Below are 18,835 nucleotides of genomic sequence, written 5' to 3' on the forward strand. Positions count from 1 at the left end.
GTGTTTTAAGACAACTTTTAAAACAGGACAAGGAAGGGGCCTGCCTAATGTGCAGCGGCAGCTCATTCCAGAGCCTAGGGGCAGCAACAGAAAATGCTCGGTCCCCCCTGAGCTTCCGCCTTGTTTTAGGAACCCTCAGGAGCAGCTGGTCAGCTGACCTGAGGGTTCGACTGGGTGCGTAGGGCTGCAGAAGCTCAGAGAGGTACACTGGTGCAAGGCCATTCATGGCTTTAAAAGCAAATAAAAGAATTTTAAAATTAATTCTAAAATGGACGGGAAGCCAATGGAGAGATGCTAAAATCGGCGGAATGTGCTCAAATTTCCAGTTAAAAGTCATGCAGCTGCGTTTTGTACCAGTTGAAGGCGTGCGATGGAGGACCCACTAACCCCCATAAAAAGTGCATTGCACTTTAATGTAACAAAAACACAAACATTGTTTTTAACTTACCTGCCACTGAAACATAGAACATGCTTTCACTCATTATACTAATCCGTCTGTCTGTTTCCTTTTTTTCTCACTTTTACTTGGGTTCCTCCTATTATTTGTTTAGCCATGGCATGGAACCATAAGGAGAAAAGAATGGGTTTATTGACACACTCACGCAGTTAGGTCCTGCTGTTCATCCACTCGGACCACTCATTAAAGCAACTTATGTCAGCTCACCAAAGCCAGGCTGCCTGTCTGCCTTCCCGCTGTGGTGTTAAGAGCCTGTTTCTTTTATTCTAGGGAGTAGCTTAGTTGTTTGACCCTAGCGACACTGTTTGGTTTTGCAACTGATGCTCCACGGAAGTGTTAAAGCTGGGCCCCACTATGTCACCTATCCCTCAGGGGTTGGACCTTGGGCTGACCTTGTTTACCATCTACATGCTCCCCCTGGACCACATAATCAGTAAGCATGGAATCTGTTTCCACTGCTATGCTGATGATACTCTACTATCTACCATGATACTATACTATTCAGCAGCCCTCGTAGATGACCCAAAATCTTCTCCAGCTTAACAGCAAAAAAACTGAGGCCATACTCATTGGCAATCCACATCAGCTCCAATCCTCCTCTGTCACAAAGCATTTTTTTCTGGCCAGATCAACCTGGGAGTCAGATTTGAACCCCACGTATCATTCGAACAGCACATTCAACAACTCTGTAAAACTGCATTCTTTAATTTAAGAAATATTGACAAACTCCTTCCTCTCCTTTATCCGATGCTGAAAAGCTGCTCCATGGCTTTGTCTCCTCCAGTCTAGACTACAATAATACGCACTTTGTCGGGATTCCTGGCAAGAGCCTCCTGAGGCTCCAGTAAATCCAGAACAGCAATGGTAGGATCCTGGCAAGTAGAAGTCTACCTTCCTCTGTATTTATGCCTTTTCTTGTCATTCCTCCAGTGCCAGACTGTCTGTTGCCATAAGCTAAATAATCCAGTGTTCTACTCTGCCATCTAACCATGGAGTGTTTGAGCTTGCTTTCTGCCTCATGGATTTCTGCCTCAGCCTAGCCCCTTGGATTTGTTTTGAATCTCTGCTTTCACGTTGACAACCCTTGCCTGTCCTTGAGCCTTGCCTCCTTGCCTTGCCCAGAACTCTAAGTCCAGATTCCTGTTTTTTATCTAAAGAGATACTGACCATTGCCAGCACCTTTGTTCTTCCTTTTGGATCACCAATTGGATTATTCTTTATGTACTACCTGGTTGCCGACCCTGGAGTTTATATTGGATATCAGATATCTGTTGCTTGGTTGTTGCGTCTTCACTAACCTCCTCTTTGTCTACCTTCGTGAAAGCGATCGAACCACTAGACTTTCCAAGCTCGTCACTACCTTTGAAGCCACATCCACGGCTTTTACCACGGAGCAAGAAGACAAGACACAGGAAACCCATTGCTGTAAATAAAACTTTTCATTCAGAGTGTGGTGGTAATTTGACTCCGAGGTTTTCTGGCCATTACAGATAGTTCTGTTAACAGTATTGACAGACAACGGCAGCGTTACTTTGGAATGTAAATGCTTTGTTGAATCACTTTTATTTCAAAGTTTGTCCTTTGTAAATGGTAGGTGATCGCTATTATGGTGTTTTTTGGGGCTTCTTTAAGGTTTTTTTCTTTCTCAGACGTAAAGTATTCAGTGCCGGTTTTTGATTAAGCCAAAAGAAAAGATTTGATTTTTTTTTTCTCACAACCTAAGGAAGAAAAAGCAATCGCCTAACAGTCTCACCTCTTTTTCCTGAAAATGCGAGTGTTATGTAGACAGAGTTGAATCCACACACTGCGGTCTATGCATCAGTGGACGGCTGCCATCTAAGACAGTATTTTTACATTGTCTGCAGATTGTCTGCAGTAATAGAGGTGAAAAAGCTGAATTGTGTAATTCCAATCCTTCTCAACAAATAATACAATAGGGCCCCTGTGACCAGATGGAGATTGATTTAATCTTTTTATGTCCATCTTCCATTTGCCCATTTGTGTCCAGGGAGCTGCTGCCAGAGTCTGTCTCCCGCCTAGTCAGTGATTCAGCTGCACACAGTAGCTGAATAAGACCAGACACTGTCATGCTCCCACTAATCCATACATTTGTAACACTAGTGTTCGTCCTGGGACATGTTGGCATTTGATGGCCAACTCCCTCATTCCCAGACATAACAAATATCACCTTTTATCTCCTGCAGGCTGACATGGAGCCAGTGCATTTTTATTGTAAGCTGACCTTTTAGGAGACAACAGTCCATATTTCCACTGGAGCAGGAACAAATCTGTGGATTAGTCAGTTTTTGGTGGTAACAAATAAGTTTGCATATAAGCAACAAAAAGATTAACCAAATTTGATATAAATGTAAGAAATTGTTTAAAGTCTTCCTTTATCTTCTTTTATCATCTTTTTGTTGGACCACGTTTAGCTTTGAGTACGGCACGCATTCGCTGTGGCATCGTTTCAATAAGCTTCTGCAATGTCATTTTTTGCCAAGATCTTGTTGTGATGATGGGAGAGTCTGTGCAAAGTTTTCTCCAGCACATCCCAAAGATTCTCAAAGGGGTTAAGGTCTGGAATCCATGTGTGAAAAGAACGTCTCATGCTCTCTGAACCACTCTTTCACAATTTGAGCCTCATGAATCTGGGCATTGTCATCTTGGAAGAAAAAAATCTACTAATGGAATTACCTGGTTATTCAGTATATTCAGGTAGTCAGCTGACCTCGTTCTTCGGGCACATAATGTCGCTGAACCTAGACCTGACCAACTGCAGCAACCCAAGATCATAGCACTGCCCCCACAGACTTGTATGGTAGGCACTAGGCATGATGGGTGCATCTCTTCATCTGCCTCTCTTCTTATGCTGATGCACCCACTCTACAACAGGAGCTTTTTCCCATAGAATTCTTCCGATTAGCCTCACTGATGTGGTTTTCTTAAGGCTACACAGCTGTTTAGTCCCAATCCCTTGAGTTCCCTTCTCATTGTGCATGTGGAAATGTTCTTACTGTCACTATTACACATAGCCGTGATTTCTACTGGGTTTTTTTTTGTAACGATTTGATTTCACCAAACAGTTAAGTGATCGCAGATGACGATCATTCAAGATATTTTTCCGACCATATTTCTTTCTCGAAGATGATGGTTCCCCACTATCGTTCCAGTTTTTAATCATTTTTAACCCGATGTTAGTAGTTTCAGCAGTCTCCTTTGATGTTTTCTTTGATTGACGCATGCCAAGAATTTGACACTTCTGAAACAGATTAACGTCTTTTTCACAACCACAGGATGTGTCTTCAGACATGGTTGTTTAAGAAATGAGAAGCTACTCACTGTATCAGTTAGTGTTAAATAACTTTTTGCCAGCTGACATAATCATCCATGCAGTAATTTTCCTATGTCCTCCCATTACCTTTGCCCTACCTATTTGCTTAGTTAAATGCAGGTGATGACTTTTTATTTGGACAATAATTTTATTAAGCAACTATTGTACATAATTAAAATTTTTTGGCAGTAACGTATTTTTATTAAGAAAAGAAAAAAATTACACTGTCTATGACAGCATTAGAAGTCGTTTGACTTTTGATCTGCCAGTTGGGATTAGCCTGATCTTAATACATACACAGGCCTCTCGCTATAAACTATAAGCTAATGTTGTTAGCTAAATTGCTACAAAAAGGGAGGAAACTAGCAAGTACAGCTGTCCTTAGAGCAGTGTTTCTCAAAGTGTGGGGCGCGCCCCACTGGTGGTGAACGGAGACATGGCAAGTGGGGCGCAACAAACGGGAGGAAATTTTAAATTTTATGCCCATCTTAAATGCTTTTCTTTATTGACAATAAAGATAATTCACTAAACAAAACACCCACACACAAACAAAGTAATAATGAATAGCTGAAATTATGAGAGAGCATTGGGAGACCGGGAGAAAAACGTAACCTGGAACTAAAGTGCCAAAAACAATGATTGACGTCGGGTTGTTAATTGTAGCTGGACAACAAGGTAGCAGGTAGCGTAACTGTGAGCAACATGGATAAATTTGTGACTCGGACCACCAAAGAGCACCAGCACCATCACGAACACACAAGACACAGGGGCCAAGTCAACCAAAAACCCAACCGAAAAGAAAATATGATGAAAGCTATCCTGGTCCTAGGATTCCCGGTCGCAGTGGTCGGTGCAGAGGAGAGACCGATGTGTGCTCTGTGTCTGAAGCCATTGGCAGTAGACAGCATGAGGCCGAACAAATTAAGGAGACACCTGGAGATAACACACCCCTATCACGTTAACAAGCCGCTGGATTTCATTAAAAGAAAACTGGCAGAATATCGACAGCAGGAGCAACGCCTGGTAAAGGCTGCGTCGGTTAACAGTCAAACACTAATGGCCTCATACAAAGTTGCATACAGAATCCCGCAATGCAACCACATGCTTCTCAGCTTTGGCATCTCTGAAAACAACACACAGATCTCAGCTCAACATTGAGCATGACTTGAAAGTGGCAGTTTCAAGCCTGCAACCACATTCTGAGAAGTTGTGCAGTGCAAAACAGGCTCATTGCAGCCACTAATGCAGGGATACATTTTAGATGTTTTTGTTTTTTGCACAGATTGCAAATGAAATGCTTTTATTTTCTCTTTTTTAACTTTGTGTTATTTGATGTTATTGATTTTGATTCATTGTAAAATATGACGTTACTTGGTGTTAGTTCAATAAAGTTGAAATGTAATTTGTTGGGGCGGCAGGGGCAGGTGGGGCTTGGAAATCCCCACTTGTTCAAAGTGGGGAATGACCAAAAAAGTTTGAGAACCACTGCCTTAGAGTATAGTGAATATACTAGAAAATCTGAAATGTGGTGTTTGTTACGATGTGGTGTTTGGTATGTTAGAGTCTATATTATAATGGTATTGTAACGAAAAAAGATAAGGCTTTTGTCAGCTTTAAACAAAGCAGCGGTACAATCTTAATTTAAAAACAGTAAATTTGAAGACTCGTCTGCTAGCTTGCCGCGCAAGAGAGGCTGTGGAGACACCTCATAATGTTTTAGTGACTCAGCATCAGGTGTTCAGCGTAATTTGGCTGCCTTCTTTTTGGCACATTCAGCTACAGCACGTCCCTGACCAAAAGCTTTAAGTGCATTTTTCAGCCTTTACTATTCTATGTAAAGCCACTGTTAATCAATTAGCTCGACTAGAAAATAACTTTGGCTAATGTCATGATCTAATGTGATCAGCTTACTTGGCAGTGCACCCCCATTTTATGTCATGGCATATGATGAAACAAGGTTTAGCCAAAATAGTTGAGTTTTTATTTTTTCCATTTGGTCAGTGTGAGTGTATTTATTATACCTGAACAGGAACATGACCCTGTTTGAAAACCACAAGATTCCTGGTGTAGAGAGGCATTGTGTAAACTGTTTCTTCAAGGGAACAAACGTGTTAAAACCCTGTCAGTCTTTATTTTTGTATTATATTTTACATTTGCTTGTTTAATTGTTGCTTTAAATTTCCTTAAATCACCTAACACCTTCTCTTCTCTTTCCCCCTCCTAGTGAGCTTATGGGTCCAGACTTTACTGAGACCTACTACACAGAAGATGGGCAGTCAGTAACTGTGACCAATCACAATTATACTGTAAGTATCAAAGAACAAAATGATGTAAATCGTGGAAATCTGTTCGTCATATCATTGTCTCCCTGATGAGGGAATTTTTTTTTAACTTTGCTGATCACTGTCAAATTTGTCAGATTTACCCGGGACGAGATCTGCGACCCATGAGTTATTGAAATGTGTTACAATGTGTACTTTTTAAACCCACCATTTATGAGTGAGACCGTAGTCGAAAAGTGAAAGAATTGAGGAAAATATGCAAGAAATGTCTCAAACTATGGATCTCTTGCTTGAAATTTGCAGATTGATGCCATCAGTCTTCCACTCCATCCTCCTCATGTGCCTTTTTTTTGGCCAAGTCAACAGTGTTGAGCTTTAAATGTCATGTTGCCTGCATCAAAATTAAAAGACAGACAGAGCAATATATTAGCAGTTGCACAAGTTCACACTTAAAAATAACTAGTTCAATGCTCATTTCGTGTTGATTATTAAAGAATTAGTTTAGTCTCGTAGTTCAACACTTAAAATTCTGAATAAAGTCCTTAGTTCTGAAATAAAGTAGTTGACAGTCATCGCTCACCTTTTTTATGAGCTTCTCTGAATTCTGCTCCTAATATGGTACATTGCTAAGAACTGAAACATGATGCCATTCTTATCATGCAAATCTGTCAAATTAAGTAAAACATTAATAACTCTAAATAACCATAAACTGCATTGCCTAATTCAGGTTGTTCATTTGCTGTTGAAGGGTATTGTATCATCATGTCAAGATCTACAAAGCTCTCTGAGGCTTCAAGATGTAGTTAATGTAGTCTGGAATCCTTGGTTGGACAAGTTTCATGTGAGGCTGAAAGCTTCAAAGCATTGCAGTGAAAGAGGGGGGTGGGCTGAGCCTGAGTAAAAAGAAAGATTGGTTTTATTAAAGGGGAACTCCGGGGCATTTGAAGCGCGTTTCCATTGCTAGAGGTTGTCAAATACTGATAGTAGGACACAGAGAGGTGCAAATCTGCGCTCCCTGTGTGGAGATCGCGCTGTTCGCACAGCGTGTCATGCGAGGCTAATACGTGGTGGCTAAGGGGCAACTGCTAACCCTTCCACGTAAAACAACAACTTGCACACAGCAGAAACGTCACACCACTTTATAAACCATCCGACAATAAAGTCACAAGCCTTACCATCAAAACCAAATGCATGGTTCTCACATTACTGGCATGGGGACGTTACAAAACAACTTTATAAACAGCATGTAACTCACCGGCTGGTTGTAGGCTCGCGCATGTGAAAGCCCAAAAGAGTCGATGGACGATAATCACATATACAAAACAATTATTTTCTCTAGAAAAACTGCGTTCAAGTATTTAAAACATTACAACAATATTACTGGGCATGTATTGTTGTAATGTTTTAAATACTTGAGCGCAGTTTTTCTAGAGAAGATAATTGTTTTGTATATGGGATTATCCTCCATCGACTCTTTTGGGCTTTCACATGCGCGAGCCTACACCTACCCGGTGAGTTACATGCTGTTTATAAAGTTGTTTTGTAACGTCCCCATGCCAGTAATGTGAGAACCATGCATATGGTTTTGATGGTAAGGCTTGTGACTTTATTGTCGGATGGTTTATAAAGTGGTGTGACATTTCTGCTGTGTGCAAGTTGTTGTTTTACGTGGAAGGGTTAGCAGTTGCCCCTTAGCCACCACGTATTAGCCTCGCATGACACGCTGTGCGAACAGAGCGATCTCCACACAGGGAGCGCAGATTTGCACCTCTCTGTGTCCTACTATCAGTATTTGACAACCTCTAGCAATGGAAACGCACTTCAAATGCCCCGGAGTTCCCCTTTAAATGCAGCGTGTGTCGCAAAAATTGCCTTAAATTGAGATATCTTTGTGTGACTTGAATATTCTCAAGCTGATTTTGGCTTGTAGTCAAAGAGCCTGACTGCCTTGCCTGAGCAGCATGCCCAGGCTACAGAAAAAAGAAAAAAGATGAGGCGTGCTCCGTTGTTAAGATTGCAGAATTCTATAGTGTAATGACCAGTCTTCCTGCCCACGAGGCATTCATATTTGTCAAAAAACACTGCATTTTGTTACACATGGAAATAATTTACAAAGTAATATCCCAGGGTAATTGGTCACATTAACTGAAACATCCAGCTCCGTGCCCAATGTCTGAATCTTTCGTAGCCATTAGAGACCAAAGAAAAACCTTAATTTCATTCAGATTCTCTCAAGCTTTCAAGTAGTTTATTTTTTTAGACATGGTTTGGTAAGCATTCATTTCACAGCTTAAAATGATTTTCATCTTAAGCTTGCACATTTCCTGTTAATGTGGAGCATTCCAGCTCTCCACTTTCCACCTCTGTCTGAGTTTTAGGAAAATAAGGTGTAGATAAACTGTTCATTATGCAGACTAACATTGAGCTCCCTATAGCTTTAAATTTATTTTAAACATGTTTGTTTATTCAGTTTCAGTTTTATTTATACAGCACTAAATCACAGTCCAGTCCAGTTCAGGCCAATTATAATCCATTTCATTGTAATCCAATCATAATCCATCCATCCATCCATTTTCTGTACCTGAGGCAGGGTACACCCTGGACTGGTCGCCAGGCCGTCAAAGGGGAAACGAAACAAACAACCACACACACACTCACACTCACTCCTCAGGACAATTTTAGAGACACCAATTAACCTAACATGCATGTTTTGGGACGGTGGGAGGAAGCCGGATGTACCCGGAGAGAACCCACGCATACACGGGGAGAACATGCAAACTCCACACAGAAAGGCCCCAGCCAGGAGTTGAACCTGGAACCCTCTTCCTATCATAATCCATCCATCCATCCATCCTTTATCTTCCGCTTCTCCGGCCTGTCCCCGGCCACTTCCTCCAGCTCTTCTGGGGGGACCCCGAGGCGTTCCCAGGCCAGCCGAGAAACATAGTCTCTCCAACGTGTCCTGGGTCTTCCCCGGGGCCTCATCCCAGTCGGACGGGCCCGGAACACCTCCCCAGGGAGGCGTCCAGGAGGCATCCTAACCAGGTGCCCGAGCCACCTCATCTGACTCCTCTGGATGCGGAGGAGCAGCGGTTCTACTCCGAGCCCCTCCCGGATGACCGAGCTTCTCACCCTATCTCTAAGGGAGAGCCCAGACACCCTGCGGAGGAAACTCATTTCGGCCGCTTCTATTCGCGATCTCGTTCTTCCGGTCACTACCCACAGCTCGTGACCATAGGTGAGGGTAGGAACATAGATTGACCGGTAAATCGAGAGCTTGGCCTTCTGGCTCAGCTCCTTCTTCACCACGACGGGCCGGTGCAGAGCCCGCATCACTGCGGACGCCGCACCGATCCGCCTGTCGACCTCCCGCTCCATTCGTCCCTCACTCGTGAACAAGACCCCGAGATACTTGAACTCCTCCACTTGGGGAAGGATCTCATTCCCGACCCGGAGAGAGCATTCCACCCTTTTCCGGCCGAAGACCATGGTCTCAGATTTGGAGGTGCTGATTCTCATCCCAGCCGCTTCACACTCGGCTGCGAACCGCTCCAGTGAGAGCTGAAGGTCACGGCCCGACGACGCCAACAGAACCACATCGTTCGCAAAAAGCAGAGACCCGATTCTGAGGTCACCAAAACAGACCCCCTCAACGCCCTGGCTGTGCCTAGAAATTCTGTCCATAAAAATGATGAACAGAATCGGTGACAATAATAATCCAATAAATAAATAAATAATCAAATCAAATCAAATTAATTAAAGCTACATTTGTCCAAGTCTTACAATGTCAATTAAAAAGAAAGAAAAAAAAGTTGCCTTGATAAGGAAACCAACAGATTGCATGAAAACTTCTCTTTGATTCCCACCCTGAGCTCGCGCAAAGCGACGGTGGAGAGAAAAACCTCAAGCAGAACCAGACTCGGGAATGGGTTGATAAGAGGACGGTGGTCTTATTAAATCTGAACATAGGAACTAATTGCACGACTTTCTGAATAACTCTCTATAAATAACTCTGACTGACTAAAGATACATCAGATTTTGAATGTGCAGTATATAATTTTTATATAGTGAATCTTTTCACCGTGCTCCACTATGTAGGACGGGGTCGTTCAAATACAGGATTGGTATCTGACATAAATGCCTGTTTCTATGCAGTCACTGGGGGGAAGCAAATCTTTTTGAATAGTCAGTGGAAATAAAAACATAACAAGTGAAACACTGAGAGCTGCCTCATAATATGACTTAACACCTTGTATCAAATGACAACCTAGAAGTGATTTCTGTTAAGTTCTCTGTTCTCAAAAAAAGGTCAAACTCATGTTCTGAGAAAAAAAATGGTTGTTCTTGATGCAATAAAGTTCCAGAACATAACTGTTTTCAAGTTGCATACACTAAAGTCTAATTAAGAGCTTCTCAGATCTACTCAGCAATTAGAGTTCAGTCTGTATCAAATTTCAAGAAAAAACTTCTTTCCTGAATAACATTTCTGTGATGTTTTGGTGGGCCGCAAACACAAACTAAACAAAAACACACACCTCAAATGTATCTGTTTAGTCAGTTGTCGTGGAGTTTCGCAAAATCCAGGCAGCATGGACCGGGGCTGGGACCGGGGCTGGGACTTTCAATCAGGCTTCAGACGTCATCACAGCACTGAAACAGCTCTGGTCAAAGTGTTATCACGTTGAATACTGATTCTGGTAATGTTTCAGTCCTGGTTCAGTTGGACCTCAGCGCTGCGTTTGATACTATCGATCACAGAATCCTGTTGCACAGGCTGGAAAACTGGGTTGGACTTTTTGGAGCGGTCCTTAACTGGTTCAGGTCCTACTTAGAAGGCCGGAGTTATTTTGTTACAATTGGCAGCTATGAATCTGAGCGAGTGGCCATGACTTGTGGAGTCCCACAGGGGTCAATTCTTGGACCTCTTCTGTTTAACTTGTATATGCTCCCTTTGGGTCAGATATTGCAGAACTTTAACATCAATTATCACAGTTATGCAGACGATACACAACTTTATGTGTCTCTGTCACCGGACGACTGCAGCCCAGCAGACATACTGTGTCAGTGTCTGGAGGAAGTAAACACCTGGATGAGAGAGAATTTTCTACAATTAAATGAAGACAAAACTGAGATCATTCTGTTTGGTAGCAAAGAGAAGAGGGTCAGCGTTGGTAAATATCTTGAGACTCGGGACCTTACAATCACTGACCAAGTTGGTACCCTCGGAGTGTTGATAGACTCAGATCTGACTTTCAGCAGCCACATCAAACATTTTTAAATCCAGGTTAAAAACATTTCTTTTCTCATGTGTCTATGCATGAAATCTGCACGATATCTTTTAATTTATCTGGACTGTTGTTTGTTTTTAGTTCATTTTGATTATTTTATTGTTTCTCTTTATATTCTTTTAATGCTTCTTACTTGCTTTTTTTCCCCTTGTTTTTTATTCTGATCTTACTGTGAAGCACTTTGTGAATCCTTTTCTGCGAAAAGTGCTATATAAATAAATTTTACTTACTTACTTACTTACTTACACTCCCCGCTGCAATGCTTTTATTTGATGTAAAGCACTTTGAATTGTTTTGTACATGAAATGTGCTATACACATAAACTTGACTTGACTATATATAACAAGATTAATTATTGGGGGCTGGTGGGGAGAGCTCTCACTGACAACTGATCGGTATGTTGGTTCCAACAGAGCACTCACTGTTGCTGTTGAAATGAAATACCTCATTTCATGCTCCGATGAGTTGACAGAGACTTTTGACTTGTCAAAAATCAACATGCAAGCATAATTTCATCCTGAGGCGGTAAATCTTTCAACATTAACAGTTGGTCTCTAGGGCCAAAGGGAAAGCAGCATTTAGAAATGATTAAAGGTGTGATACCTTTGCAGTGAACGGTCGAGTTGAGGTCTTTTTTCTTTACCTTTTATGCAGTTTAGAATACTCTCGTGAGCAGAGAGGCAGGTATTTTATCAGCTTTACCAACTGAAGAGTTGAAAAATCCCCTAATTTCTCTGCCTTTATTTTTCTGAAAAATGTGAACCAGTTTCTGCTGCTGCACGTTAGCCAACATACTCTGTGGTTCATTGGCAGTGGAAGAATCCACAGAATCCACATTGCAGTATGTTTCCTACTCTTTTGATCCCAGTCCAGTATTTTTTCAGGATGGTGGGAGAAACTATGAGCTGCCATAATTAAATGTATGTTCCCTGGCAAAATTCCTACCGTTTAGAGCTCCAAAATAGAGCTAAATGTCAGTGTGTTTGTAATTATCCACTGAAATATCTCACATTTAGCCTTTTTAGATGAATTATTCAGGGTTTGTTAATCGAACTCTGTTTGGCGACATTACTATCGAGGATGAGTACACTGAGGGTGGACTTGTGGGTGGTAATGAAGAATACGAATTGGTACTATGTGCAGCAGTCACAGTAATGAGCCGTTGGCATTGTTACAGCACTTAATTGATAATATTTGGTGAAAAGTATAAACTCTCAATGTACACAACAAATTGAATTAACTCTGAATGAAGTTATTAAATGGTAGCATCTTGTGGTCTTAGGTCATCTATATGTTCCTAATAATATTGAGTACTTTGGAGTCAGACTCTGTCAAGACAAGAGAGGACTGCACTATGAGAACTGAGGAGCTAATTTAGAGAAACAAGAGAAGATTAAACTTACACTCTGTGGAAAATGGAACATCATTGAGAAGACAATAGTACCACGATTCAGTTATATAGTAATCATGCTGCCAATTATAGCACCACCTTCCCTCTTTAACCGTTTAATGTCCTACTCTACTGTTTGGTAGAGCGCATTTTTCATTTACAGAGCATTTTACATTACTATCGAGGATGAGTACACTGAGGGTGGACTTGTGGGTGGTAATGAAGAATACGAATTGGTACTATGTGCAGCAGTCATAGTAATGAGCAGTTGGCATTGTTACAGCACTTAATTGATAATATTTGGTGAAAAGTATAAACTTTTCTGTAATTGTAATTCTGTAATTCTTTAAAGAACTGTGGAAGTAAACCTGCCTGAATAGTTTCTACTATTTATTATTATTTATAAATTATTTATATATTTATAAGATATTTATAAATATAATTTATACATATAATTTTATTTATATTATATATATATATTTATTTATATTATATTTATAAATATAAGAATTCATATTTATATATTATTTCTTTAAATTTCTTTAAAGAACTGTGGAAGTAAACCTGCCTGAATAGTTTCTACTATTTATTATTATTTAGTATTTAATACTATTTCTAGTATTTATTATTCTATTGCCTTTCCCTATTTTGACTCTTTTACTATGAAGCGATATCTAATTTGAAAGAAAAACATTGATTATTTTTATGTATTATTAAGTAAATGTTTTTGGAAGCTAGACTAACAAAACAAGTAATCCCACACCACCCCGATCCTTACCTCCTTTTATTGGCTTTTCACTAAAATTCAGAATTGATTTAAGCAAAATGTAGATCACCAAAATATGAGGCCCTGCATGGACTGGTGCGGACAGATTTGTTGAGCCACCGGTCCAGTGGTTGGTCTCTCCCATCCTCAGATCAAGGCCTATTCTTTGGCCCCAGTTCCAAGTTTTGATCCATAGGTTGTAGCTCCTAAACTTTGGAATAACATTCCTCACTCAATCAGATCTACTAAATCTGTGACTTGTTTAAAACGACTATTAAACTATTAATTTAATTTATCCTGTGCTCTTAACTCTGAATTTATATCAAGTTCTTTTTAGCTCAGAGATGTAATATGCATGCATGTCTGTATGTATATTTATTTGTTATATGTTGGAGTATGCATCTATATGTGGATTTAGTCCCTTTTTTAAAGAACTTTGCAAATCTTTTTTTTTTTTTAAAGTGCTCCATAAATTAAATTGTTATGAGGATTATAAACAATGCAATTTTTATAGGGGAAATTAAATTGATGGTATTTTAACTTGTGAGTTTATGAATCAGTTATTGAATAAGAAAAATATAACAAATGAATAAAAAAAATGTAAACGAAAGAAGATTTTGTAGAAAGTACGATGACACTAGGCCATTTATTCTGAATGACAGTTCATGTCAGCAACGCCACTTAACTCACTGTCATAGATTTAAATTCACAATGCTGTTGTTTTTGAAAATATTTATTCGTTGAAAATCATGAACTTGATTTGGTATGTATGCTGTTCTTTTTAGATAGTCGATTTGATGTTTTAATCATACTTTTGGAAACGTCTCGCACTTCACTTTTGCTCCCACATACCAAAGGGCTGAATAACTGCTGAACACAGGACCTTTAATCTGTGTTTAATCTCCTGCGGAGAAATACCAACTATTTTAATCCAATAACATGATGTTGATGTTCATTGGCTCCCTGTAATAACTATGAAAAAGGGCGCCATATTGCCTGAATATTTTTGATCGTACATGCAAGACATACCCTTAGGCATCCTGACTCATCTCCTGTTGAGACCCTTCAGATGTTATGCTCCATGTAGACCAGAGGTTTATCTGCACAGACAATGTGATAGCTTTGTAGTGAAACATGAAGTAATGATTCTAAATCTTCTCTCTTTCAGAATCATTGCTATTACCACGGCCATGTAAGAGGACATCCAGAATCTTGGGTAGCCATCAGCGCGTGTTCTGGAGTCAGGTACAGTAACCAGTTGATAATTCAGTTCTGATTCAGCCGAGACGCTCAAAGTCAGTCAGCTGGGGTGGGCCGCCACTGCATTTCAGTCAGGCTGAGACCTGTATTTTGACTTAATCATTGCAGCACCTTGATTTTTCTCCTTTTTCAGCCATCTGTTGTAGATTTGCCACATGCTTGCTGCGATCATTGTCCTGCGGAGAGACCCAATTCTGGCAGATTGTCTGACTGCATACGTGATCCTCTTTGAAGATCAAAGCAACAGCTTAGAAGTCTTAAATGCTCACAGATTCTAATGTGAAACTCCTAATATTAAAGGCTTAGACTGAAGCTTTCTTCTGGCAAAAATGTTGCACATCCTCAGGACAGAAGTCACAAGAAAATACATTCATGAATATTTGTCAGTAAAAGAGACATTAGATTACTGCTCAGAAAGATTTTTAGTCAGAATTAGTTCAAAAGCCCATTCAGTGAAGTTTAACGGATACAATTTTAAGGAACTTGAGAACATCTTTGTTTTCATCTGAAAAAGGGCGGTTTAGCGCTGACGCATCTGTCAGCACCCTCAGTCTCTGTGTCCTGATCTGGGAAGGTCGCCAGAAACTGCTTGTTGACAGCAGCTTTGATGGGAACAGACCAGACATGGGAGAGAATAGAGATCTGTACGCCAGCAGAATGCGAAAGCTTTTTTTTTTTTAAATACCCAGACATTCACAGATGAGTCAGCTCCTCCAAATCCGAGGCCATGGATATCAACCTGAAAAAGGTGGAATGCTCTCTCCGAGTCGGACGAGAGTCCTTGCCTCACACACAGAAAAAATCTAAGTCTTACCAAGTATATTTGTCTCATTTCTAGTCAAAATATCTCATTACACTTAATATAAGACACAACTGCCTAACAAGTACTATTTCAGCCAGATATAGGGACTTGTTTGAAGACAATACATCTTGAATATCTTGTTAAATGAAAAAGTCTTGAAAACAAATTGTTTTGAGTCACATATCATATGAAACAAGTTTTTTTTTTACATTTGAAGTGGTTTTTAAGCTAATTTCAAGATCACTTTTATCTCAAATGTCCTAAATATCACATCTTATTTCAAGAAATCTTGACAAGCCGATTTTCACTAGTTCCATTGGCAGATTGTTTTTGCTTATTTCAAGCAAAAACGTCTTTTATATGTTGTTTTTTTACTTATTTTTGGAGGGGCATTTTTTCCAGTGCATGCGGAGGAGTTTAAATATCTTAGGATCTTTTTCACAAGAGATGAAGCCAGAGATGTGCAGACAGTTGGGGCTTTGTCAGCAGTATTGAGGGTCCGTTATGGTAAAGAGGAGCTGAGCCGATGAAGCCTTCAATTTATTGGTCCATCTTTGTTCTAAACATCACCTCAGGTCATGAGATCTGGATAGCTACTAAAAGAATGAAGTCGCAGATACAAGTAGCTGAAATGAGTTTCCTTCAGAGAGTGACTGGGCGCAGCCTTAGAGATAGGGTGAGGAGCTCGGGAACTCGGAGTACAGCTGCTGCTCCGAGTACTTCTGGACTGGGAACACCTTGGGATCCCCCAGGAGGAGCTGGAGAGTGTTACTGGGGAGATGGCTGGGTTTATCTCCTAAAGCTGTTGCCTCTGCGACCCGACCTCGGATAAGCGGAAGACAGTGGATGGATGGAAGTTTGGAAAACAAACAAGGAATTATTACATTAAGGCGAGACACTACAGGTGAATAGGGTAATATTTTAAAATAATAGACATCACCATGAAACTTCCTCAGTTGATTACTTATACAAGTATGAAAAAAAAAATGTATTACAAGTTTTAGAAATTTGTATGTTTAATTATGCAAATTATACATTATCTCATTAAATATGCGCACATTTGCATATATTTTCGGAAGATAGATCTGAAAATATGATAAAGCCAGGTGCAAAATTCTTTTTTCATTTTGTTTACACACAAAATGAAAAGAAAATTACAGAGGGATTTCAGGATATTTGCTTTCATTTCCTATAGGAAATCAAAATATACTATCCATAGCCTAAAAAACATAAATTTTCGCCATATTTTTTTATTATAATGTCACATAAATCAGGCCAGGAATGATTTATCAACAAATCCTTCTGTAAATATCTTCAGAATACTGCTAAGTGTATAACTGGAAGGTTTGGTGCTAGTAAGGGCTCCATAGGCTGAGATATTGATACTGGAAAAATACAAAAAACTGATTTTGAGAAAACGGCATTTAAAGATTTAAATACGGGAATTCATTTTGGTAAATTTGGGCGAAATGTACTGCCGCGATTAAACAAAATGTGATGAAATAAACATTTTAATTTATGTTTTGAAATAACACATATTGAAGGAGTAGACTGGCCCAAAATCTAAAAATTGACCACTGCATGAAAAATCACTGTTTTTGCCTGCCGTGTCTCGCCTTAACCTATTAAATGTCATTCACAAGTTTATTTGCACAGAATATTGATTAAATGATAACTAATATGTTCAAATGAAAAATACAGTCAACTGCTAAACACTGCTATCTGCTTCAGATCCTCCAAGTATGGAAAAAAGAAAAGCTTGTATGGAAATACATGTGTTTCCAGGCTATTTTCCCTATTTTGCTTTTGAAAAGATGGAAATCAGTTATTTGAATTAAATTTGAATTATTGATGAAATAAGCAGAGTGCATTTCTTATAGGTTATAAATAAAAGATAGACATGGCCACCAAGATGTCACCTCTGGGTTCATGAACCATTTTAAAGACTAGACGGCCTCTTGTCAGTCACAAGATAGCCTGGACTTTAAGAATAACCGGCTTTATTTTATTCTAAATCAAACCAGTGTTTTAGAAAAGACTTGGAACAAATAAGATGAGAAGTCCAAACTGCCTTCTTTTCGCAACCTGAGGTTTCATCCTCTGCTGTCGACTCAAGAAAACACAGATCAAAAGCACAGTTGCACTGGCTTCACTTTTAGCTACAGTCTACGTTTTTTTTCATGATGGTTGAACGAGGCATCTAGTGAATCTAGTGCAGATGGTGAATCAGGGGATCTTGGTTTTGAGAGCTTGGCCTAAAAATTAAGCTGATGAATTATGAAATGAAAAATATTTAGGAATCATGATATTAAGATTAAGCAAAATATTATATATACATATATATATATACACACACCACTGTATTTTCATTGTTATACACCTTTATACTGATGGCAGGATTGAGATTTGTTTTAAAATCAGCTGAAGAACAAGCTTTAAACTCTCCATCAGAAACACTGATGGAAACATAAAGGAAACATATTATTGTCCTGTTTGCACTAAACATTTATGCTTACTTTGAATGGGGAAACTCTGCCTATTTATTGCCATCATGAGAGATTTCTACAGAGTTAATATCCATTTCTTATAAATTGTTGAAATCAAACAAAAGCGTGTGCTAAAATGAAGTTTAATGGCACCTTGGATGATAGGATGAGAAGCAAAGATCACTTCTTGAAAGCAACTACTGTCTTCAAGCCTTGGTATGAAACCACTGCGTTTCCTGATACCAACATGCAGTGAATTCTAATGACTCATGCTCATGCAAGACCTAATTAATTTTCACAATCTATTGTGGATCGAATGATACTGTCAAGTAGATGTCACAGTACATCAGCCGTTACATAAAAGAGATGTGGTGTGAGCCAGTGGGGTAAAAAGGGATGTGCTGCCTGCTCTTTTTCTTTCAGTCAGGGATACTTTTGCACATTCGGGCATCTTTGACCCTTTCATTGCAGAGTAAAGGCCCATTTATGCCCTACGGTAAATACGGAAACGGACGCTTTCACCCGGTTCCGGGGATCGTTTCATCCGTCAGTTTGTCCGTAGGTCAAGAGCTTAGCAATCCGGTGAGCTCCGGGCGAAACGGAGCAATACCAGAGTAATTCGTGGGGGCAGTAGAGAGTCAGGAGCGTGTTGGCTCCGGAAGTTATGGAGGAAGAAGAAGAACGAAGAGTAGGAGATTAAAAAATGTAAGATTTAAAAATGCCAGGTAGCCTAATGGAGGAGAGGATTTGTGAGATGGTCAGGGGGTATATAC

The 18,835-nt window shown here is 39.9% G+C and overlaps 1 protein-coding gene across 1 annotated transcript in view; it reads left to right on the forward strand.

Moving 5' to 3' along the window:
• The window catches only part of adam19a (ADAM metallopeptidase domain 19a), a 251,379-nt gene that overhangs the window by 144,345 nt on the left and 88,199 nt on the right, over positions 1 to 18,835 (forward strand). The window contains exons 4-5 of the mRNA XM_075450674.1: positions 6,013 to 6,094; positions 14,683 to 14,759. Of these exons, the coding sequence (XP_075306789.1) occupies positions 6,013 to 6,094; positions 14,683 to 14,759 (159 nt within the window). The remainder of the gene's footprint in view (positions 1 to 6,012; positions 6,095 to 14,682; positions 14,760 to 18,835) is intronic.

Source organism: Odontesthes bonariensis, chromosome 19 (assembly GCF_027942865.1).
Source record: "Odontesthes bonariensis isolate fOdoBon6 chromosome 19, fOdoBon6.hap1, whole genome shotgun sequence".
In the NCBI taxonomy this organism is placed as follows: Eukaryota; Metazoa; Chordata; class Actinopteri; order Atheriniformes; family Atherinopsidae; genus Odontesthes; species Odontesthes bonariensis.